We start from the raw sequence: 26,415 nt of genomic DNA on the forward strand, positions 1-26,415 counted from the left end.
TCTCCTTCTTCAGGGTCCCATTCGTGAGCCAGAGCCAGGTCTTCTATTATTATTATTATTATTATTATTATTATTATTATTATTATTAATTGCCTTTGTCCTGATGTCTTGCTCCTGGGCTGCAAGGATCAGGCCTTCTGTCTCCTTCTTCAGGGTCCCATTCGTGAGCCAGAGCCAGGTCTTCTATTATTATTATTATTATTATTATTAATTGCCTTTGTCCTGATGTCTTGCTCCTGGGCTGCAAGGATCAGGCCTTCTGTCTCCTTCTTCAGGGTCCCATTCGTGAGCCAGAGCCAGGTCTTCTATTATTATTATTATTATTATTATTATTATTAATTGCCTTTGTCCTGATGTCTTGCTCCTGGGCTGCAAGGATCAGGCCTTCTGTCTCCTTCTTCAGGGTCCCATTCGTGAGCCAGAGCCAGGTCTTCTATTATTATTATTATTATTATTATTAATTGCCTTTGTCCTGATGTCTTGCTCCTGGGCTGCAAGGATCAGGCCTTCTGTCTCCTTCTTCAGGGTCCCATTCGTGAGCCAGAGCCAGGTCTTCTATTATTATTATTATTATTATTATTAATTGCCTTTGTCCTGATGTCTTGCTCCTGGGCTGCAAGGATCAGGCCTTCTGTCTCCTTCTTCAGGGTCCCATTCGTGAGCCAGAGCCAGGTCTTCTATTATTATTATTATTATTATTATTAATTGCCTTTGTCCTGATGTCTTGCTCCTGGGCTGCAAGGATCAGGCCTTCTGTCTCCTTCTTCAGGGTCCCATTCGTGAGCCAGAGCCAGGTCTTCTATTATTATTATTATTATTATTATTATTAATTGCCTTTGTCCTGATGTCTTGCTCCTGGGCTGCAAGGATCAGGCCTTCTGTCTCCTTCTTCAGGGTCCCATTCGTGAGCCAGAGCCAGGTCTTCTATTATTATTATTATTATTATTATTATTTGCCTTTGTTCTGATGTCTTGCTCCTGGGCTGCAAGGATCAGGCCTTCTGTCTCCTTCTTCAGGGTCCCATTCGTGAGCCAGAGCCAGGTCTTCTATTATTATTATTATTATTATTATTAATTGCCTTTGTCCTGATGTCTTGCTCCTGGGCTGCAAGGATCAGGCCTTCTGTCTCCTTCTTCAGGGTCCCATTCGTGAGCCAGAGCCAGGTCTTCTATTATTATTATTATTATTATTATTATTAATTGCCTTTGTCCTGATGGCTTGCTCCTGGGCTGCAAGGATCAGGCCTTCTGTCTCCTTCTTCAGGGTCCCATTCGTGAGCCAGAGCCAGGTCTTCTATTATTATTATTATTATTATTATTATTATTAATTGCCTTTGTCCTGATGTCTTGCTCCTGGGCTGCAAGGATCAGGCCTTCTGTCTCCTTCTTCAGGGTCCCATTCGTGAGCCAGAGCCAGGTCTTCTATTATTATTATTATTATTATTATTAATTGCCTTTGTCCTGATGTCTTGCTCCTGGGCTGCAAGGATCAGGCCTTCTGTCTCCTTCTTCAGGGTCCCATTCGTGAGCCAGAGCCAGGTCTTCTATTATTATTATTATTATTATTATTATTAATAATTGCCTTTGTCCTGATGGCTTGCTCCTGGGCTGCAAGGATCAGGCCTTCTGTCTCCTTCTTCAGGGTCCCATTCGTGAGCCAGAGCCAGGTCTTCTATTATTATTATTATTATTATTATTATTATTATTATTATTATTAATTGCCTTTGTCCTGATGTCTTGCTCCTGGGCTGCAAGGATCAGGCCTTCTGTCTCCTTCTTCAGGGTCCCATTTGTGAGCCAGAGCCAGGTCTTCTATTATTATTATTATTATTATTATTAATTGCCTTTGTCCTGATGTCTTGCTCCTGGGCTGCAAGGATCAGGCCTTCTGTCTCCTTCTTCAGGGTCCCATTTGTGAGCCAGAGCCAGGTCTTCTATTATTATTATTATTATTATTATTAATTGCCTTTGTCCTGATGTCTTGCTCCTGGGCTGCAAGGATCAGGCCTTCTGTCTCCTTCTTCAGGGTCCCATTCGTGAGCCAGAGCCAGGTCTTCTATTATTATTATTATTATTATTATTAATTGCCTTTGTCCTGATGTCTTGCTCCTGGGCTGCAAGGATCAGGCCTTCTGTCTCCTTCTTCAGGGTCCCATTTGTGAGCCAGAGCCAGGTCTTCTATTATTATTATTATTATTATTATTATTAATTGCCTTTGTCCTGATGTCTTGCTCCTGGGCTGCAAGGATCAGGCCTTCTGTCTCCTTCTTCAGGGTCCCATTTGTGAGCCAGAGCCAGGTCTTCTATTATTATTATTATTATTATTATTATTAATGGCCTTTGTCCTGATGTCTTGCTCCTGGGCTGCAAGGATCAGGCCTTCTGTCTCCTTCTTCAGGGTCCCATTTGTGAGCCAGAGCCAGGTCTTCTATTATTATTATTATTATTATTATTATTAATTGCCTTTGTCCTGATGTCTTGCTCCTGGGCTGCAAGGATCAGGCCTTCTGTCTCCTTCTTCAGGGTCCCATTTGTGAGCCAGAGCCAGGTCTTCTATTATTATTATTATTATTATTATTATTAATGGCCTTTGTCCTGATGTCTTGCTCCTGGGCTGCAAGGATCAGGCCTTCTGTCTCCTTCTTCAGGGTCCCATTCGTGAGCCAGAGCCAGGTCTTCTATTATTATTATTATTATTATTATTAATAATAATTGCCTTTGTCCTGATGGCTTGCTCCTGGGCTGCAAGGATCAGGCCTTCTGTCTCCTTCTTCAGGGTCCCATTCGTGAGCCAGAGCCAGGTCTTCTATTATTATTATTATTATTATTATTATTATTATTATTATTATTATTATTATTATTATTATTATTAATGGCCTTTGTCTTGATGTCTTGCTCCTGGGCTGCAAGGATCAGGCCTTCTGTCTCCTTCTTCAGGGTCCCATTCGTGAGCCAGAGCCAGGTCTTCTCCTTATCAGCTTTTCCTTCAATTTTGTCAAGGAACTTTCCATGCAATGTTTTGTTGTGCCAGTTGTCAGCTCTAGTTTGTAGTGTGGTTTTCTTGTTATTATTATTATTATTATTATTATTATTATTATTATTATTATTATTATTATTATTATTATTATAAGGCAGTGCGGACTGACTCAGGGAACCGGGTTCCAAGCAGATCTTGTGGATTCTCTGCCTTGATGTTCTGGATTCTATGGCTGGGTTCAAAGTGCCTACAAAGTGCGCATGAAGCCCGGCCCCGTCCGCTCGGGATTGGCTGCGTGTCCCGGTTCCAGTTGAGTGGCTGCTGTGGTGTGTGCCGTGTGTGTGTGTGTGTGCTGTGTGTGTGTGTTGCCTTGGCCACGCATGATGGCTGTGTGAATGCATGACGTCGGCAAGGCTGGCGCCAGGCTGTCTAGAGCCGCGGAGTTAGATCAACACAGCTGGAGGGACCGGGACACAGCTGGGCAAAGGGAGCGGATTCCTCCACAAGACTCGGGATTGTGAGAAAAAGCACTCCGGCAAGAACAGTCCAAACAAAGGCCTTAATGACATCCTTTCATTAAAGAAAGAAAGAAAGAAAGAAGGAAAGAAAGAAAGAAAGGAAAAGGGGAACATGCTGCAGGAGGGGGAGGTAGAATTCAGCCCTGATGCTTCACCAAACAGGCCCCAAAAAGGCTTCCCGGGGGGCTTGGTTTTCAGTATTATTTGCTATTATTTCGGGACCAACCCCTTGGTTGAGCTATTTAAACAGAAATGGAATCCTATATTTTGGTAAAGGGGAGATTTCCGTGAAGCTCAAAGGAGTGGATCCACAACAAATTGGATATTATTATTATTTTATTATGACACAGCAAACAAGATAGATATGAGAGCCATGCGTGAGTTAGGGCCTTTTACCTTAGCACTCAAGACCTGGCTGTTTACTAGAGCTTTTTATCTATGTTAATTTTATTAATATTTGTATGTATGTATTTTTATCCTTTACAGTTTTATCTTGTAAATCGCCTAGAGCATCGTGGATGGAGGGCGATTAATAAGTAATTAAATGATGATGATGATGATGATGGATTTCATATCACAAAATCACAAGTCGAACACTTCCCAAGTGTCTAGGACTGTGTGATGTATCATGTATTATTATTATTATTATTATTATTATTTTATTATGACACAGCAAACAAGATAGATATGCTGGATTTCATATCACAAAATCACAAGTCGAACACTTCCCAAGTGTCTAGGACTGTGTGATGTATGTTATTATTATTATTATTATTATTATTATTATTGTTATTGTTATTGTTATTATTATTATATTGTATGACATGCTGGATTTTGTATCACAAAATCACAAGTCGAACACTTCCCAAGTGTCTAGGACTGTGTGATGTATTATTATTATTATTATTATTATTATTATTATGACACAGCAAACAAGATACATATGCTGGATTTCATATCACAAAATCACAAGTCGAACACTTCCCAAGTGTCTAGGCTGTGTGATGTATGTTATTATTATTATTATTATTATTATTATTATTATTATTATTATTGTTATTATTATTATATTGTATGACATGCTGGATTTTGTATCACAAAATCACAAGTCGAACACTTCCCAAGTGTTTAGGACTGTGTGATGTATTTAATAATAATAATAATAATAATAATAATAATAATAATAATAATAATAATAATAATAATAATCAGTCCCTGCTACACATTGGGAGGAATGCTTTGCCTGCCTTGAGCCTGGATGTGCTGGCCCTGAATCTGTTTTCCCCATCATAACCTCCTCCGGCCTCCCCGCAATTATTTTCCCTTCTTTCTTGGTCACAAGATAATTCCTGACGCCAGAAAGTCTGGAGGTCATATGAGTAGCGAGCGAGTGGAGGAAGGAGCCCGGCGGCACTCACTCACTCCGTCCTCCTCCTCATCACATTCCCTCCCCAACATCTGGGAGAAGAAGGGGGGGACCTTGGGAAAGGACTGGCTGGCGGATGGGGAAGCCATAATCTCGGCATCCTTAACATGGAAACGGGAAAGGGTGGGACCAGGGCCCTTCTCCTTGGACCTTCTAAGAGAGGAGTGAGCCTTGGGATGGTTGTCTTGGGCCTCCTCGGGTCTCAGGTGGGCAGCCCTAAGGGATGCATCACCGCCATAATAATAACAATGGAATATAATAATAACAACAACAACAATAATAATAACTGCCAACTGCAAAAGGCCACCCTGCTGGGATCTGCGCGCATCATCCGAAAATACATCACACAGTCCTAGACACTTGGGAAGTGTTCGACTTGTGATTTTGTGAAACGAAATCCAGCATATCTATCTTGTTTGCTGTGTCATAATAAAATAATAATAATAATAATAATAATAATAATAATAACAATAACAATAACTGGGATTTGCTTGCATTATTCGCCGATACATCACACAGTCCTAGACACTTGGGAAGTGTCCGATGTGGGATCCAATTCAACAGCCAGCAGAGTGTCTGCTGTGGACTCAACTTGTTGTGTTTCAAATAATAATAATAATAACAATAGACATTGACAAAATTACGATCTGCCAACTGCAAAAGGCCACCCTGCTGGGATCTGCACGCATCATCCGAAAATACATGAACAGTCCTAGACACTTGGGAAGTGTTCGACTTGTGGTTTTGTGATACGAAATCCAGCATCTCCATCTTGTTTGCTGTGTCATACAATAAAATAATAATAATAATAAAAATTTTATTTTTATATGCCACCTCCATCTTCTGCCTCCTTCTTCAGGGTCCCATTCGTGAGCCAGAGCCAGGTCTTCTCCTTATCAGCTTTTCCTTCCATTTTGTCAAGGAACTTTCCATGCAATGTTTTGTTGTGCCAGCTGTCGGCTCTAGTTTGTAGTGCGGTTTTCTTGTACTGGTTTTTTGTCTGCTGTGCTTTGAGGAGTTTCTGATTTTTGACTTCAAGTCAAAGCAGGTTCTTCACTTTGCTTTACATATTCTGTCAGGGTGTATTATTATTTTATTATGACACAGCAAACAAGATAGATATGCTGGATTTCATATCACAAGTCGAACACTTCCCAAGTGTCTTGGACTGTGTGATGTATTTTATTATTACAGTAGAGTCTCACTAATCCAAGCTAAACGGGCCGGCAGAAGCTTGGATAAGCGAATATCTTGGATTATAAGGACTGATCAAGGAAAAGCCTATTAAACATCAAATTAAGTTATGATTTTACAAATTAAGCACCAAAACTTCATGTTATACAACAAATTTGACAGAAAAAGTAGTTCAATACGCAGTAATGTTATGTTGTAATTACTGTATTTATGAATTTAGCACCAAAATATGACGATATATTGGAAACATTGACTACAAAAATGGCTTGGATTATCCAGAGGCTTGGATAAGCGAGGCTTGGATTAGTGAGACTCTACTGTATTATTATCATCAACACAACGACGTTGTATGACACAGCAAACAAGATAGACATGCTGGATTTCGTTTCGCAAAACCACAAGTCGAACACTTCCCAAGTGTCTAGGACTGTGTGATGTATTTTCGGATGATAAACTGATGATAAACTGCCGCTTATTATTATTATTATTATTATTATTATTATTATTATTATTATTATTATTATTATTATTATTATTATTATAAAACAGTAAAAACCCAGCATAAACAATATAAGCCAGCATAAAACATGAAAACATTAGAGTCTGAGCAGATTCCAGTGCAACATTTCTATCAGGGTGGCTTATTAGCATAAAGGGGCGGGGTCCGGCGTGACTGGGAAGCTTGTTGGGGGGTGCCTTATTTGCATAAAGGGGCGTGGCCAAGAGCGTTGGGTGCCTGCCTGGCTGTATATAAGTCCTGGAAGGCGGCGTGACTGGGAAGCTTGTTGGGGGGTGCCTTATTTGCATAAAGGGGCGTGGCCACGAGCGTTGGGTGCCTGCCTGGCTGTATATAAGTCCTGGAAGGCGGCGTGACTGGGAAGCTTGTTGGGGGTGCCTTATTTGCATAAAGGGGCGTGGCCAAGAGCGTTGGGTGCCTGCCTGGCTGTATATAAGTCCTGGAAGGCGGCGTGACTGGGAAGCTTGTTGGGGGGTGCCTTATTTGCATAAAGGGGCGTGGCCACGAGCGTTGGGTGCCTGCCTGGCTGTATATAAGTCCTGGAAGGCGGCGTGACTGGGAAGCTTGTTGGGGGTGCCTTATTTGCATAAAGGGGCGTGGCCACGAGCGTTGGGTGCCTGCCTGGCTGTATATAAGTCCTGGAAGGCGGCGTGACTGGGAAGCTTGTTGGGGGGTGCATTATTTGCATAAAGGGGCGTGGCCAAGAGCGTTGGGTGCCTGGCTGTATATAAGTCCTGGAAGGCGGCGTGACTGGGAAGCTTGTTGGGGGGTGCCTTATTTGCATAAAGGGGCGTGGCCAAGAGCGTTGGGTGCCTGCCTGGCTGTATATAAGTCCTGGAAGGCGGCGTGACTGGGAAGCTTGTTGGGGGGGGTGCCTTATTTGCATAAAGGGGCGTGGCCACGAGCGTTGGGTGCCTGCCTGGCTGTATATAAGTCCTGGAAGGCGGCGTGACTGGGAAGCTTGTTGGGGGGGGTGCCTTATTTGCATAAAGGGGCGTGGCCACGAGCGTTGGGTGCCTGCCTGGCTGTATATAAGTCCTGGAAGGCGGCGTGACTGGGAAGCTTGTTGGGGGGGGTGCCTTATTTGCATAAAGGGGCGTGGCCACGAGCGTATATAAGTCCTGGAAGGCGGCGTGACTGGGAAGCTTGTTGGGGGGGTGCCTTATTTGCATAAAGGGGCGTGGCCACGAGCGTATATAAGTCCTGGAAGGCGGCGCGACGGCAGAGACGGAGCAGAGCCGGCCTCGCGCCTCCTTGATCCTTGGGCTGTTGAGCTTGGCAAGCGGCCCGGCGGTGGTTCTTCTGCTTCTCCTGCTTCTGCCATGAAAGCCATGAGCCCGGTGCGTTCGGTGCGGGGCTGCGTGGAGGCGGCGTGCTGCCTGTCGGAGGGGAGCCTGGGCCTGTCCCGCGGGAAGAGCCCCGGCCCGGGCCCGGAGGAGGCGGCGGCGCCGGGCCTGCTGGACGACATGCGGGGCTGCTACTCGCGCCTGGCCGCGCTGGTGCCGGGCATCCCGCAGGGCAGCCAGCCCAGCCAGGTCGAGATCCTCCAGCGCGTCATCGACTACATCTTCGACCTCCAGCTCGTGCTCGAGGAACAGGCCACGCGCAGCCAGAAGCACAACCACAAGAACAAGAGCGAGGGCCGGAGCAGCGCCCGGGGACACCACCAGAACCAACCAGTAAGCACTGCAGCAGCCCAGTCGGGACCCAGAAATACATGGGATCATAGTTTACTATCGCCCCAGTATTACCCCCAGGTGTTATCGCAGCTTTTGGGTTTGGACTCGAATTCTCACCAGTCCTGACAGCCTACCAGTAGACAGCCACATTGAGTGCCCTATGGGGAGATAAGCAGGGAATAAATAAATACAATAATATAATAATAATAATAATAATAATAATAATAATAATAATAATATAATAATAATAATAAATAGATAGCCACATTGAGTGCCCTATGGGGAGATAAAGCAGGGAATAAATAAATACAATAATATAATAATAATAATAATAATAATAATAATAATAATAAATAGATAGCCACATTGAGTGCCCTATGGGGGAGATAAAGCATGGAATAAATAAATATTATAACAATGATAATAATAATAATAATAATAAATAGATAGCCACATTGAGTGCCCTATGGGGAGATAAAGCAGGGAATAAATAAATATTATAACAATAATAATAATAATAATAATAATAATAATAAATAGATAGCCACATTGAGTGCCCTATGGGGAGATAAAGCAGGGAATAAATAAATACAATAATATAATAATAATAATAATATAATAATAATAATAATAAATAGATAGCCACATTGAGTGCCCTATGGGGAGATAAAGCAGGGAATAAATAAATATTATAACTATAAATAATAATAATAATAATAATAATAAATAGATAGCCACATTGAGTGCCCTATGGGGGAGATAAAGCAGGGAATAAATAAATATTATAACTATAATAATAATAATAATAATAATAATAAATAGATAGCCACATTGAGTGCCCTATGGGGGAGATAAAGCAGGGAATAAATAAATATTATAACTATAATAAATAATAATAATAAATAGATAGATAGCCACATTGAGTGCCCTATGGGGAGATAAGCAGGGAATAAATAAATATTATAACAATAATAATAATAATAATAATAATAAATAGATAGCCACATTGAGTGCCCTATGGGGAGATAAGCAGGGAATAAATAAATATTATAACAATAATAATAATAATAATAATAATAAATAGATAGCCACATTGAGTGCCCTATGGGGAGATAAGCAGGGAATAAATAAATATTATAACAATAATAATAATAATAATAATAATAAATAGATAGCCACATTGAGTGCCCTATGGGGGAGATAAAGCGGGGAATAAATAAATATTATAACTATAATAATAATAATAATAATAATAATAATAATAAATAGATAGCCACATTGAGTGCCCTATGGGGGAGATAAAGCAGGGAATAAATAAATACAATAATATAATAATAAATATTATAAAAACTATAATAATATATAATAATATAATAACGATAGTAATATTGTGATAATAAATATAATAATATAATGCTAATATATAATAATAAATATAATAACTATAGTAATAAATATTGTGATTATAAATATAATAATAAATATAATAATAAATATAATAATATAATGCTAATATATAATAATAAATACAATAATAACTATAGTGATAAATATTGTGATAATAAATATAATAAATATAATAATATTTTATTATTGCCCAATTATTACCCCCAGATGTTACTGTGACTTTTGGGTTTGTACTCTAACTCCCACCATTCCTGAAATCCTACTAGGCATATATATAAATATTTATTATAATATTTATTTATACCCCACTTTATCTCCCCCATAAGGCACTCAAAGCGGCTTTCATATATATATATGTGTGTGTGTGTGTGTGTGTGTGTATATATATGATAGCCACTTTGAGTGCCCTATGGGGGAGATAAAGTGGGGTATAAATAAATGTAATAATAAATACAACAATAATATTATAATAAGTATAATAATAAATATCGTAATAATAAATATAAATATAGTAATAAATATAGAAATAAATATAATAACTCTTGGAGGGCCCAAACTGGCCCATGCCTGTTCTACACAGTCTTTATATCACAGGATATAATCCCAGATTATCTGACAGAGGAGACTCCTATATTATTATTAGATTTATTATTATTTTATTTTAAGATTATATTTATTATTTTAATAATTACTATTATTAAATTTATATATGTATATCTCAGACTCATATTATTATTAGATTTATTATTGTATTATTATTTTAATATATTTATTAATTTAATATTATTCTTATTAAATTTATATATGTACATCTCAGACTCATATTATTAGATTTATTATTGTATTATTATTTTAATATATTTATTATTTTAATATTACTCTTATTAAATTTATATATGTATATCTCAGACTCATATATTATTATTAGAGTTATTATTTATTATTGTATTATATATATATTTATATATGTGTGTGTGTGTGTGTGTATATATATATATATATATATATATTGTGTGTGTGTATAATATATATGTATATAAATCAGTTTACAACCCAGTCCTCTGTCTTTTAAACTCCCATTCTGTGTCTGATTAGTCTTTGCTATGTGTTAAGGTGTATTTTATGGAAATCCGCCTTCATGTGTGTGCTTTCCAGAGTGTTTTGAAACTGTTCTGTGGTTTGAGTCTGTGTTCTGGCCATGTTGTAACCCAACTGGAGTCATGAGGAGAGGCTGATAAGAAATAACATTATTCTTATTCATTCTTTCCGCAGGCGGCAGAACTTGCCTCCGAACTCTGCTCAACGGACGAGAGGACTCCCTGCCACTAGCCTTGGACAGGTACGGCCGATGGGAGGTCTCAGGGTCTATTTCTTCCGCTGTTCTGCCGAAATCCTCCCAAGGACCAAACCCAACGGGTGCTTCTTCTCCCCAGTGGTTCTTCTTCTAGTGGAGGGACCTCAAGAGGGTTCTGTCCTGGGCCCGGTCCTGTCCAACGTCCTTATTAATGACTTGGATGAAGGTTGAGAAGGTTGAAGGTCCTCCTGATCAAGTCTGGAGATGGGACCATGTGGGGAGGGAGAGGACAGGGTCAGGATTCAAAAGGAGTCAACAGATTAGAAAGCAGGTTGGCCAATACTAACAAAAGGAAAGTGTTGTTGAAGGCCTTCATGGCCAGAATCACCAGGTTGTTGTGAGTTTTCTGGACTGTATGGCCATGTTCTAGAAGCATTCTCTCCTGATTGATGCGGGTGAAAATATTAGGAGAGAATGCTCCTGGAACATGGCCATACACCCCGGAGTCTTCATGGAGAACAAGCTGAACATGAGCCAACAGTGTGATTTTGGGCTGCATCCAAAGGAGTCTAGTGTCCAGATTGAGGGAAGTCATGGATTCTACTTTGGTCAGACCTCTTCATCTGGAATCACACCATGTCCAGTTCTGGGCAACACAGTTCCAAAGAGAGATTGACAGACTGGAAGGTGTCCAGAGGAAGAGGGTGACTCAAAGGTCTGGAGACCATGAATGATCCCTCTGAGGAACGTCTTAAAGAACTGGGTCTGTTTGGCCTGCAGAAGAGAAGGTTGAGAGAAGGAGACGTGAGAGCCATGTCTCAAGATGTGAAAGGATCTCCTAAGGAAGAGGAAGTAAGATTGTTTCTTGCTAACCTTGAAACTAGGACAACTAGGAAACAACTAGGAAACTTGAACCCACGAGCCGTGGGTTCAAATGACAGGGAAGGAGATTCCACTGAATATGAGGAAGAACTTCTTCTTAGGAACATGAGGAAGAACGTTGAGCATCAGGCATTTGATAACATTCATTGGACTTTTATAGGCAGGATGTTAGGAATGGTGGGAGCTGGAATCCAAAAAACCTGGAGAGAGGGCTGAAGTTGGCCCAGGCCTGGAATATATGGTATAGAATGCTATAGGATATCTATAGGGGCATGAAGACCAGCAAGGAGCGATGATGTTCTTGGATCTAGAGAAGGCATTTGATAACACTTACTGGACTATTATGGATAGGTTGTTAGGAGTGGTGGGAGTTGGAGTCCAAAACACTTGGAGGGAGGGACGAAGTTGGCCCAGGTCTGGAATATATAGTATAGGATGCTATAGAATATCTATAGAAGCATGAAGACCAGCAAGGAGCGATGATGTTCTTGGATCTAGAGAAGGCATTTGATAACACTTACTGGACTATTATGGATAGGTTGTTAGGAGTGGTGGGAGTTGGAGTCCAAAACACTTGGAGGGAGGGACGAAGTTGGCCCAGGTCTGGAATATATAGTATAGGATGCTATAGAATATCTATAGAAGCATGAAGACCAGCAAGGAGCGATGATGTTCTTGGATCTAGAGAAGGCATTTGATAACACTTACTGGACTATTATGGATAGGTTGTTAGGAGTGGTGGGAGTTGGAGTCCAAAACACTTGGAGGGAGGGATGAAGTTGGCCCAGGTCTGGAATATATAGTATAGGATGCTATAGAATATCTATAGAAGCATGAAGACCAGCAAGGAGCGATGATGTTCTTGGATCTAGAGAAGGCATTTGATAACACTTACTGGACTATTATGGATAGGTTGTTAGGAGTGGTGGGAGTTGGAGTCCAAAACACTTGGAGGGAGGGACGAAGTTGGCCCAGGTCTGGAATATATAGTATAGGATGCTATAGAATATCTATAGAAGCATGAAGACCAGCAAGGAGCGATGATGTTCTTGGATCTAGAGAAGGCATTTGATAACACTTACTGGACTATTATGGATAGGTTGTTAGGAGTGGTGGGAGTTGGAGTCCAAAACACTTGGAGGGAGGGACGAAGTTGGCCCAGGTCTGGAATATATAGTATAGGATGCTATAGAATATCTATAGAAGCATGAAGACCAGCAAGGAGCGATGATGTTCTTGGATCTAGAGAAGGCATTTGATAACACTTACTGGACTATTATGGATAGGTTGTTAGGAGTGGTGGGAGTTGGAGTCCAAAACACTTGGAGGGAGGGACGAAGTTGGCCCAGGTCTGGAATATATAGTATAGGATGCTATAGAATATCTATAGAAGCATGAAGACCAGCAAGGAGCGATGATGTTCTTGGATCTAGAGAAGGCATTTGATAACACTTACTGGACTATTATGGATAGGTTGTTAGGAGTGGTGGGAGTTGGAGTCCAAAACACTTGGAGGGAGGGACGAAGTTGGCCCAGGTCTGGAATATATAGTATAGGATGCTATAGAATATCTATAGAAGCATGAAGACCAGCAAGGAGCGATGATGTTCTTGGATCTAGAGAAGGCATTTGATAACACTTACTGGACTATTATGGATAGGTTGTTAGGAGTGGTGGGAGTTGGAGTCCAAAACACTTGGAGGGAGGGACGAAGTTGGCCCAGGTCTGGAATATATAGTATAGGATGCTATAGAATATCTATAGAAGCATGAAGACCAGCAAGGAGCGATGATGTTCTTGGATCTAGAGAAGGCATTTGATAACACTTACTGGACTATTATGGATAGGTTGTTAGGAGTGGTGGGAGTTGGAGTCCAAAACACTTGGAGGGAGGGACGAAGTTGGCCCAGGTCTGGAATATATAGTATAGGATGCTATAGAATATCTATAGAAGCATGAAGACCAGCAAGGAGCGATGATGTTCTTGGATCTAGAGAAGGCATTTGATAACACTTACTGGACTATTATGGATAGGTTGTTAGGAGTGGTGGGAGTTGGAGTCCAAAACACTTGGAGGGAGGGACGAAGTTGGCCCAGGTCTGGAATATATAGTATAGGATGCTATAGAATATCTATAGAAGCATGAAGACCAGCAAGGAGCGATGATGTTCTTGGATCTAGAGAAGGCATTTGATAACACTTACTGGACTATTATGGATAGGTTGTTAGGAGTGGTGGGAGTTGGAGTCCAAAACACTTGGAGGGAGGGACGAAGTTGGCCCAGGTCTGGAATATATAGTATAGGATGCTATAGAATATCTATAGAAGCATGAAGACCAGCAAGGAGCGATGATGTTCTTGGATGCAGAGAAGGCATTTGATAACATTCACTGGACTTTCATAGATAGGTTGTTAGGAATGGTGGGAGTTGGAGTCCAAAACACCTGGAGGGAGGGACGAAGTCTCCCCATGTCTATCCTATAAGCAACCCATGAGGATTCCCTCCGAAGGGCAGATTCGGGGTCCTTTTGCCTCTTGCTTTTCTTTTGCCTGTAAATGGAGTCATTATCTGTGCAGTGCCGTGCTTTTAATAGCTTGAAGTCTGTGCAGCTGCGGAAACAGCCCTGTTGATATCAGTGAATCAAGAGGCACTTTGCCCCCCCCCCCTCCCCCCCCCTCCCCACTTCAGCCGGGAAGGCTCCACATGACTCCCCCCCCCCCCCCTTTGCACAAAAATAAAACGCATTCCCGTCATTTAACTGCATCTGTAGGGAGTTACAAAGGGAAGGGTTCCTCTTTCTCCCCTTCTTTTTGGCCTGCCTCTCTTTTGGATTTTTGACCAAGCTTGGCACACAAGACCCCCCAGGACCCCCTCTACATCCTGGCACTGTTTGGAGGAGGATGGGTCATGGATGATGGGACTTGCATAGGGCAGTTGTAGTTCACCCACACCCACTGAACCCAGCTGACATTGGATCTAATAATAATAATACAGTAGAGTCTCACTTATCCAACGTTCTGGATTATCCAACGCATTTTTGGAGTCAATGTTTTCAATACATCGTGATATTTTGGTGCTAAATTCGTAAATACAGTAATTATTCCATAGCATTACTGCGTATTGAACTACTTTTTCTGCCAAATTTGTTATCTAACATGATGTTTTGGTGCTCAATTTGTAAAATCATAACCTAATTTGATGTGCAATAGGCTTTTCCTTAATGCCTCCTTATTATCCAACATATTCGCTTATCCAACATTCTGCCGGCCCGTTTATGTTGGATAAGTGAGACTCTACTGTAATAATAATAATAATAATAATAATAATAATAATAATAACTTCCAAGACTGGCAGAAACCAGTGCAGGTGGTGCAGCAAAGTTTTTGTTTGGAAGCATGTCCACCGAACAAAACACCAGAGCATGCAGGTTTGGTAAATGTACATGGAAATAATGGTAGTACAGTAGAGTCTCACTTATCCAACACTCGCTTATCCAACATTCTGGATTATCCAACGCATTTTTGTAGTCAATGTTTTCAATATATCATGATATTTTGGTGCTAAATTCATAAATACAGTAATTACTACATAGCATTACTGTGAATAGAACTACTTTTTCTGCCAAATTTGTTGTCTAACATGATGTTTTGGTGCTTAATTTGTAAAATCATAACCTAATTTGATGTTTAATAGGCTTCTCCTTAATGCCTCCTTATTATCCAACATATTCGCTTATCCAACATTCTGCTGGCCCGTTTATGTTGGATAAATGAGACTCTACTGTAACAAGAAATTCTTGATAGGGTTCACAGTTTGTCTGGTTATGCTAGTTTGTGATGACAACTACTGTACAGGATACAATAAATGTACATTTTTTTTGTTCATCAATAAATGTGAATTCTTCTCCCTGTAAAAATAAGACACCCCCTGAAAATAAGACCTAGAGCATCTTTGGGAGCAAAAATTAATCTAAGACACTGTCTTATTTTTGGGGAAACACGGTAGACTTAATGTGGAGCACAGACAAACAATGCCTTTCTCAAATAACCCAGTTCCCAAGCTAGTAATTATTAAAAATAATTTCAGAAGATAAAATAAAATAAATCCCGTGATTTAACTCCATCTGCAGGGAGTGAGAAAGGGAAGGAAGGGCTCCTCTCCCTCGGCTCCTTTTCTTGCCTCTCTTTCTCGGTGTTTCTTTCTTTCTTCTGGTGCCAATTAGCAAACCTCTGGCGTGAGTGTTGGCTCCTGATTCCTTATCAGCTGGAGGTAAATAGAAGTTTCCTCTCTGGCGCCAGGAAGTCTGCCGCCCTGCCTCTGCTCGGTGGTTAGACTGACGTGCCTTTCTTCTCCCTCCTCCTCCTCCCAGGCTGCAGGTGTGGATCCTGGCTCTCGGATGAAGATCATCAAGGAAAAAGAGACCTTGGCTGGTGGAGAAGGGATCCCACAACCGACGTTTTCGCCTCTTCTTCTGCCGTTGCCTTCCCGATAAGACTCGTCTGCAGAACGTATTAGCCATTTCAGATGCCTTCAGGACGCTCAAGTTTCCTAATATCCGCTCTTATTTTCCCCTCAGTGTATACAAATATCAGAAACTCTGCTGGGTAAAGAAAAGAAAAAAATTCTCCTCTTCCCACAATCCAAATGAATCATCAGATCAGATCGCTGCATTAACACAAGAGGAAACCCATCATCCCCGGCAGGATGGAAGGAACAATGTCAAGAGTCTGCACATGGTTTTCTGGTTGGACATCTCCACGAACTGTACGTGGTTGGGGTTGTTGTATGTTTTCCAGGCTGTCTGGCCATGTTCCAGAAGCATTCTCTCCTGACGTTTCGCCCACATCCATGGCAGGCATTCTCAGAGGTTGTGAAGACTATATCTCCATGTTCCAGAAGTATTCTCTCCTGACGTTTCTCCCACATCTATGGCAGGCATCCTCAGAGGTTGTGAAGACTATATCTCCATGTTCCAGAAGTATTCTCTCCTGACGTTTCGCCCACATCTATGGCAGGCATCCTCAGAGGTTGTGAGGAATATATCTCCATGTTCCAGAAGTATTCTCTCCTGACGTTTCGCCCACATCTAGGGCAGGCATCCTCAGAGGTTGTGAGGAATATACCTCCATGTTCCCGAAGTATTCTCTCCTGACGTTTCGCCCACATCTATGGCAGGCATCCTCAGAGGTTGTGAAGACTATATCTCCATGTTCCAGAAGTATTCTCTCCTGACGTTTCTCCCACATCTATGGCAGGCATCCTCAGAGGTTGTGAGGAATATATCTCCATGTTCCCGAAGTATTCTCTCCTGACGTTTCTCCCACATCTATGGCAGGCATCCTCAGAGGTTGTGAGGAATATATCTCCATGTTCCAGAAGCATTCTCTCCTGACGTTTCGCCCACATCTATGGCAAGGCATCCTCAGAGGTTGTGAGGAATATATCTCCATGTCCCAGAAGCATTCTCTCCTGACGTTTCTCCCACATCTATGGCAGGCATCCTCAGAGGTTGTGAGGAATATATCTCCATGTTCCAGAAGCATTCTCTCCTGACGTTTCGCCCACATCTATGGCAGGCATCCTCAGAGGTTGTGAAGACTATATCTCCATGTTCCAGAAGCATTCTCTCCTGACGTTTCGCCCACATCTATGGCAAGGCATCCTCAGAGGTTGTGAGGAATATATCTCCATGTTCCAAAAGTATTCTCTCCTGACGTTTCTCCCACATCTATGGCAGGCATCCTCAGAGGTTGTGAGGAATATATCTCCATGTTCCAGAAGCATTCTCTCCTGACGTTTCGCCCACATCTATGGCAGGCATCCTCAGAGGTTGTGAGGACTATATCTCCATGTTCCAGAAGCATTCTCTCCTGACGTTTCGCCCACCTCTATGGCAGGCAACCATGTCAGTGGTTGCAAGCTTCCAAACCTTCGCAGAAAAACCCATTTGCAAAGCCGCCTTTTCGAGACAAGAAAATGCAAGGCAGAACTCCTGCAGATAGCTTTTGTGTATATTTTGGATTATAGTCTTTTTAGCCTTGGTTTCTGGGAAGGAGAAACGGGACACTGAAGAAGAATGTGGAAAACCGAACCCTCTTGGCCTGGTGTTTTCTCTCTCTTTAGTTCTTGAACTCTACAATAGAGAGATCACAAGCGCCTACCTTTTTGATTTTGCAGGAAGGTGGATTTCTGCACCCTTATGTTGTACCTACTTTGTAAAAAAAAAACTTTTTATAAAAGTTTGTTACGTAATAAATTTTAAATTTGAGTTCTTTTCTTCTTCTCTTGCCAATGTACCGTAAATACCGTATAAGCCGAGGCACCTAATTTTACCCCAAAAACTTGGGAAAACATTGACTCAAGTATAAGCCGAGAGTGGTAAATTTCAGGAATAAAAATAGATACCAATAAAACTACATTAAGTAGGTTTAATTTTTTGAATATATACATAAACGTCAAATTTAAGATAAGATTCTGGTTAAATCATTATTACCTTCTTCAATGTAAATATGCTTGTGTATCCTTTTAATAATAATAGAGTAAAATAATACTACTACTACTACTAATAATAATAAATAGAGTAAAATAATAAATATAATAATAATATCAGAGTGAAATAATAAATGTAATAATAATAATAATAATAGAGTAAAATAAATGGAATAGTAGGAACAATAATAGAGAAAAATAATAAATGTAATAATACCAATAATAATAGAAAAAATAATAAATATAATATCAGAGTGAAATAATAAATGTAATAATAATAATAATAATAATAGAATAAAATAAATGGAATAGTAGGAACAATAACAAAAATAATAAATAATAATACCAATAATAATAGAGAAAAATAATAAATTTAATAATACCAATAATAATAGAGAAAAATAATAAAGGTACCATATATTCTCGAGTATAAGCTGACCCAAATATAAGCCAGCCAGGACCCTCACCCGAGTATAAGCCGAGCGGGGCTTTTTCAGTGTTAAAAAAAGGGCTGAAAAACTAAGCTTATACTCAAGTATATACAGTATATTTTGGGACACACCAGGTATGAGCCCATGGCTTGTGGGAAATGGAAATCTCCATCACTTTTTGGAGATCTTATGATCTTGGGAAAGGCACGACCTTGTGAGAAGTCCAGCTTCCGATTCCGGCCATAGGGGGAGCTGCTGCTTCATTGTCCACCTGTGATGCTGAGTCCTTGATGGAGTACTTCCTCATTCCTTTCTGCAAACTGTTGGCCGTTTTTATGGTGTCGTAAATGATTTAAATTAGCCTCCCTGCATAAAGCGGTACCTACATTTTCTACTCAACAGACGCAACTGTTTTTTTGAGCTGCTCAGGCGGGCAGCGAGCTAGGCTATTAGCGGTCTGGAACTCAATCCGATCCGGGCTTCGATCCCATGACCTCTCGGTCAGTAGTGATTTACTGCAGCTGTGCCACAGCCCGGCCTTTTTTGCCCAATGGATGATGAAACGATGGAGAAAAGTTGTGGCCAGAGCTTGAGCTTCCAGAATGTCGCAGCCGGACCCTGACGTTCCTCACTCCGATTTCAAATTGTTCTGAGGACACTTGTTCAGCTATTGGGATGTCTCTCTAATGTTGCAAGCCACGTTGTGCAACTGGCTCTCCCTTTTGCAATCATCAATGTATTGATCTACCTCAGAGCGGCAGCGGTAGAGGAAGGCTTATGCATCGCCTGCCTACGATTAATCTAATCCATATTCCCAGAAACGAGCAGAGAAGAGCCAGGATGAACTGAGCCACCTACACCCGCCCAGCTGTGTTGCGTTGGGAAATACAGATGTCACAAGCCGGACCAGGCAGGGATGTGCAAGGCAAGGGAGAGGAAAGAACAGAGGCATAAGCGCATGAAAGCAATGCCTCTGTGGCCTTATCGATCACTAACCCAATGGTTGACACCCCGTCAGTCCCACCGCGTCACAAGCGCCCCGCTCTCGGTCCCACCCCGTCACATTTTATACTCGTATTAAGCGAAGTAGTTGTAGCATTGAACGTTTGCCATTTATATGTATGTTAACCGCCTCGAGTCCCTTGGGGAGAGAGGGTGGCCTAGAAATAAAGTTTATTATTATTATTATTATTATTATTATTATTATTATTATTATTATTATTATAACGGCGCTCCATGCAGTCATGCCAGTGGCCACATGACATTGGAGGTGTCTACGGACAATGCCGGTTCTTCGGCTTCGAAATGGAGATGAGCACCAACCTATAGAGTGTGAGTAGATCAATAGGTACTGCTCTGGCGGGAAGGTAACTGCACTCCATGCAGTCATGGCTTTGGCCACATGACATTGGAGGTGTCTACGGACAATGCCGGTTCTTCGGCTTAGAAATGGAGATGAGCACCAACCTTTAGAGTGTGAGTAGATCAATAGGTACTGCTTTGGCGGGAAGGTAACTGCGCTCCATGCAGTCATGGCTTTGGCCACATGACATTGGAGGTGTCTAAGGACAACGCCGGCTCTTCGGCTTAGAAATGGAGATGAGCACCAGGCCACAGAGTGTGAGTAGATCAATAGGTACTGCTCTGACGGGAAGGTAACTGCGCTCCATGCAGTCATGGCTTTGGCCACATGACCTTGGAGGTGTCTACGGACAACGCCGGCTCTTTGGCTTAGAAATAGAGATGAGCACCAACCCCCTGATACAACTAGACTTAATGTCAAGGGGAAAACCTTTACCTTTTAACCTTTTAAATTGGTTAAATCAGCCTCCCCAGAGTCATTGGACACGACTGGACTTAACATCAGGGGAAACCTTTACCTTTTATTATTATAAAAGGTGGCAGCTCACTCCGCTCCCCGAATTCGAACCGCCGACCTTTCGGTCAACAAGTTCGGCAGCTCAGTGGTTCAACCCGCCGCGCCACCGGGGTCTCCTCCGAATGGTCATAATAATCATGATGTGCTTTGAAAATCTGGAGGCTAGGGCAGCGTAGAAGGGGGTCGAGCCTGGACGGCTGTGTATTCCAGTTCAAAGCAGATCATCTGGGTTGTGTACGGCCTGCCTGCCTAAGGAATGTCTTTGGGAAGGGAGTGAGAGGCCGAGTGGAGGGCGGGAAGAGCGAGTGCGGCTGGGAGCCCAGACAGACTGGCGCCAGCAAACACCTGCGAGCGAGCGAGCGAGCGAGCGGCTCAGCACAAGGAACACCATGGCAAAGGCAGGTGGGGGAGGCCAGGCCTCTCCCCGCGGTGCTTCATCACGGCTGATTGCATCAGTTTCGGGAGGCGGCCAAGACCCACCAGCAGAGCCGGCCAGGGTTGTGTCTCTGCACCGGGATCTGGGCCTGGTTGGAAAGCCACTTGGCGCTCACTGCACTTCGGTGTTCCTCCTCATTAGACGTCACCGCTGAGCTGAGCGGAGTCGGCATGCCGTCGCATTGGCCCCGGCGACACTGCCATATCACCCAGAATATCAATAATAATAATAATAATAATAGCACAGCAGACAAAAAAACGAGTACAAGAAAACCGCACTACAAACTAGAGCTGACAGCTGGCACAACAAAACATTGCATGGAAGGTTCCTTGGCAAAACTGAAGGAAAAGCTGATAAGGAGAAGACCTGGCTCTGGCTCACGAATGGGACCCTGAAGAAGGAGACAGAAGGCCTGGTCCTTGCAGCCCAGGAGCAAGCCATCAGGACAAAGCCAATTAATAATAATAATAATAATAATAATAATAATAATAATAATAATAATAATAATAGAAGACCTGGCTGTGGCTCACGAATGGGACCCTGAAGAAGGAGACAGAAGGCCTGATCCTTCAGCCCAGGAGCAAGACATCAGGACAAAGGCCATTCAGGCCAAGATCGAAAAATCAGCTGATGACCCAAAATGCAGACTGTGCAAAGAAACTGACGAAACCATTGATCATATCCTCAGCTGCTGTAAGAAAATCGCACAGACAGACTACAAACAGAGGCACAACCATGTGGCCCAAATGATCCACTTGGGAAGTGTTTGACTTGTGGTTTTGTGATACGAAATCCAGCATGTCTATCTTGTTTGCTGTGTCAGACTATGTTCTTTTGCCAATGATAACACTATTTATAACCTGCCGCCATCTCCCAGAGGGACTCGGGGTGACTTACAGAACTCAAGGTGTGATACAAAATACAACAAGTGCAAAACAAACCATAGGCAATAAACCGTCAACACAACATCATAACAAGGCCCCTTCCACACAGCTGTGCCAAATTCACATTGGACCGGATTGCAGGGCAGTGCGGACTCTGATCACGCAGTCCGAAGCAGAAAGGGTGGGTGGTCTGCTTTGATAATCCGGATTAGATCGCAGTGCGGAAGGGGCCACAGAAATCCTTGCAAACCTCCACTTTTTTCATTGTATTTCTGCGCAAGGTTGTTGTTGTGTTGCCATGCACAGAAGGGACCGGGCAGAAGAAGAACTTCTGTTCTTGAACTTTTTCTTTTATATATCATACTAGCTGTGCCCGGCCACGCGTTGCTGTGGCAAAGTGGTGGTGGTATTGGTTAAAAATTGTTGTGGCATTTTTATTTGACGTTATTTGCATTTTTTAATTAATTTTATTGTAAGTTATATTTTTATTTATTATATTTTATTATTTTCTTGTATTATTTTTAGTTATTTTCTGTTATTATAGTATTTTATTGTATAAATTTTTTTAGTGTTTTTTATTATTTTTTTATAGGGTTGGTAGGAGACCAAGTTGGAGGAGCTTAGCCTTCTAACTGGCAGCAATTGGATAAAAGCAATTATTCCTCTCTCTCTAATTAGGACTTTATTTTTCTTTTCTTTTTGTTGTATCAGCCTAGAGGCGTGGATGATGGGTTGTGTTGTCAAATTTCGAGGTTGGAGGGCCTGTAGATTTGTTGTGTTGTGGGTCGCCGTGATGCCATCACTCTTTTATATATATAGATCTATTTAGATTCCACTTTTTATTTACAAACACATCCAGTGTGATGCTCCTGAACTTCTGAGCATGGAAAACATTCCGCCCGGCCCTCCCTGCGCGGCTGCGCCTTTTCCGCCTTCCTCTTCCTTCTCCTGAAACCTTGGGAGAGGAAGGCCAAGGGCGCATCATGCTCCATGTTCCTCCTTGGAGTCTGTTCCACCGCCTTGGGAAAGTGGCCGGAGTGAGCCGGACAGGAGGAAGGCCGGCCCTTCCTTGAGCCATCCTCAGTCATTTCCAAGAATATCAAAGGACAAGGGATAATATAAAATAGGGCTGCGCACTGCGCATATTGTTTTGCTTCTTGGCAAAGTCGCCGGGTCTTTCGCTGCCGGAGCCAAATTTCCATCCAGCGGCACGTTCTTGATTCCCGGTGGTGCTGCTTTGCACACAGACACACACAAAAGTCAAAACTCAGACTGGATCTACACTGGCATATACCGTATATACTCGAGTATAAGCCGACCCGAATATAAGCCCAGGCACGTAATTTTACCACAAAAAAAAAACTGGGAAAACATTGACTCCAGTATAAGCCGAGATACCAATACAATTACATTAATTGAGGCATCAGTAGTTTTAATGTTTTTGAATCAGTAGTTTCAATGTTTTTGAGTAAAATAATAAATGTATTAATAATAATAAAAATAGTGTAAAATAAATATAAAAGTAACAGCAATAATAAAGTAAAATAATAAATGTAATAATAATAATAATAATAATAATAATAATAATAATAATAAATAGAATAAAATAATAAATGTAACAATACCAATAGAAATAGAGAAAAATAATAAGTATACCATATATACTTGAGTATAAGCTGACCTGAATATAAGCCCACCAGGACCCTCACCCAAATATAAGCTGAGTTTTTTTTTTTTCAGTCCTGAAGAAGGGCTGAAAAACTAGACTTATACTCGAGTATATACAGTAATGCCGTTCCCGTTGCTTCTTTGCACATACATGCACACCAAAGTCAAAACTATTCCGTTTTAGGATACAGATCGGCGGCATTGATTTGGATTATATGGCAACGTAGACTCAAACCTCTTCTACGTTGCCATATAAGACAAAGTTTCCAAGTCTTATCTACACTGGTATATAGTGCCATTTCAGGATACAGATCAATGGCACGGATTTGGATTATATGGCAAAGTAGACTCAAGCCCATGTCTTGTCGAAGGCTTTCATGGCCGGAATCACTGGAGGAATTACAGACATGAATCAATCAGGGCCAGCTAACACCTCCGAACAAAGGCTTCCCCCAGGCAGGAATGAAGGTTGCAAGGCCATTAATGCTCATCAAGGTGATTAATTACAACAGCAGACAAGAGTCCTTTCTCCCACCCTGGATCTTCCAAATATATATAAACCTTCCTTGCTTAGTTTTCCAACAGACTTCACAACCTCTGAGGATGCCTGCCATAGATGTGGGTGAAACATTAGGAGAGAATGCTTCTGGAACATGGCCAGGCAGCCCGAAAAACTCACAGCAACCTATTCATCACCATTATTATTATTATTATTATTATTGATCATATAAACCCAACTTGCCAAGTTTCCAACAGACCTCACAATGTCTGAGGATGCCTGACATAGATGTGGGCGAAACGTCAGGAGAGAATGCTTCCCGAACATGGTCAGACAGCCCGGAAAGCTCACTGCAACCTATTTGTTGTTGTTGTTGTTGTTGTTGTTGTTGTTGTTGTTAGGGATCTATATAAACCCAACTTGCCAAGTTTCCAACAGACCTCACAATGTTTGAGGATGCCTGACATAGATGTGGGCGAAATGTCAGGAGAGAATGCTTCCCGAACATGGTCAGACAGCCCGGAAAGCTCACTGCAACCTATTTATTGTTGTTGTTGTTGTTGTTGTTGTTGTTAGGGATCTATATAAACCCAACTTGCCAAGTTTCCAACAGACCTCACAACCTCTGAGGATGCCTGACATAGATGTGGGTGAAACGTCAGGAGAGAATGCTTCCCGAACATGGTCAGACAGCCCAGAAAGCTCACTGCAACCTATTTGTTGTTGTTGTTGTTGTTGTTGTTGTTGTTAGGGATCTATATAAACCCAACTTGCCAAGTTTCCAACAGACCTCACAACCTCTGAGGATGCCTGACATAGATGTGGGTGAAACGTCAGGAGAGAATGCTTCCCGAACATGGCCATACAGCCCAGGAAACGCACAACAACCTAGGCTCAGGCCCCTTCTGCTCTGCCATATAAGACAAAATTTCGAAGGAAATGATCCACATTAGGCCCTTCCAGTCAGCCACTGGAAACAAAATATCCAGGCAGCTCATCCACAGTATCTGCTTTGAACTGGGTTATCTGAGTCCACACTGGCATATAACCCAGTTCAGTGTGGATTTGATACAGCTGCGTGGAAGCATCTTACAGAAATGAAGCCTATGTTGTGCATGGAAGGCGCCTGGGTGTGTGGATTGCCGCAAACACTTGCAACTCTTTGTCTCCATCCAGCGGGTGAGTTGCAGAGTTGCCTCCAAGTGTTGGATAGTTTGAACTGTTTCAACCATGTGTTGTCGAAGGCTTTCCTGGCCAGGATCACAGGGTGGTTGTGTGTTTTCCGGGCTGCCTGGCCATGTTCCAGAAGCAGCATTCTCTCCTGACGTTTCACCCACAACCCCTGAGGATGCCTGCCATGGATGTGGGCGAGGCGTCAGGAGAGAATGCTGCTTCTGGAACACGACCAGAAAGCCCAGGAAATGCTCAACAACCCTGTTTCGACTGTAGTTGTTTGATGGCCATCAGTCAAGAGAGCTCTGCCTGGCAAAAGGGGGTTGGACTGGATGTCCTTTAGGGCTCTCTTCCAGCTCTCAGAATCTTTGGTTCAACTTGATATAGACACAGGGTCTATTCCCATCCCAATTTGATCTGATCTCTAATCTGATCTCTAATCTAATCTGATCTCTTTTTTCGATAGAGTTACGAGTTGGGTCGATACAGGGAATGCTGTGGATGTAGCGTACCTGGATTTCAGTAAGGCCTTCGACAAAGTCCCCCACGACCTTCTGGCAAGGAAACTAGTAAAATGTGGGCTAGACAAAACTACGGTGAGGTGGATCTGCAATTGGCTAAGCGAACGAACCCAAAGGGTGATGCTCACCAATGCGTCGTCTTCATCATGGAAAGAAGTGACAAGTGGAGTGCCACAAGCAGGGCTCCGTCCTGGGCCCGGTTCTGTTCAACATCTTTATTAACGACTTAGACGAAGGGTCAGAAGGCACGATCATCGAGTTTGCAGACGACACAAAACTGGGAGGGATAGCTAACACTCCAGAAGACAGGAGCAGAATTCAAAACGATCTTGACAGACTAGAGAGATGATTGGCCGAAACTCACAAAATGAAGTTCAACAGGGACAAATGCAAGATACTTCACTTCGGCAGAAAAAATGGAAATCAAAGATACAGAATGGGGGACGATGCCTGGCTTGACAGCAGTGTGTGCGAAAAAGACCTTGGAGTCCTCGTGGGGAGGAAGGGGAACATGAGCCAACAATGTGATGCGGCAGCTAAA

General features: G+C 42.1%; 1 protein-coding gene across 1 annotated transcript; it reads left to right on the plus strand.

Annotated features, from left to right (window-relative positions):
• Positions 1-7,736: 7,736 nt before the first annotated feature.
• id3 (inhibitor of DNA binding 3) lies at positions 7,737-18,162 on the plus strand. The gene is made up of 3 exons (XM_062962325.1): positions 7,737-8,310; positions 10,990-11,056; positions 16,264-18,162. Exons 1-2 carry the CDS (start codon positions 7,954-7,956, stop codon positions 11,044-11,046), a joined length of 414 nt encoding a protein of 137 aa, XP_062818395.1. The 5' UTR covers positions 7,737-7,953; the 3' UTR covers positions 11,047-11,056; positions 16,264-18,162.
• The last annotated feature ends 8,253 nt before the right edge of the window (positions 18,163-26,415 follow it).

This window comes from Anolis carolinensis, unplaced genomic scaffold (genome assembly GCF_035594765.1).
Source record: "Anolis carolinensis isolate JA03-04 unplaced genomic scaffold, rAnoCar3.1.pri scaffold_10, whole genome shotgun sequence".
In the NCBI taxonomy this organism is placed as follows: Eukaryota; Metazoa; Chordata; class Lepidosauria; order Squamata; family Dactyloidae; genus Anolis; species Anolis carolinensis.

Bases quoted from the DNA above. Each gene is read 5' to 3' on its own strand.
- id3 (XM_062962325.1), top strand. From the start codon at position 7,954: ATGAAAGCCATGAGCCCGGTGCGTTCGGTGCGGGGCTGCGTGGAGGCG. The intron at 8,311-10,989 runs GTAAGCACTGCA...TTCTTTCCGCAG, and splicing joins GACACCACCAGAACCAACCA to GCGGCAGAACTTGCCTCCGA.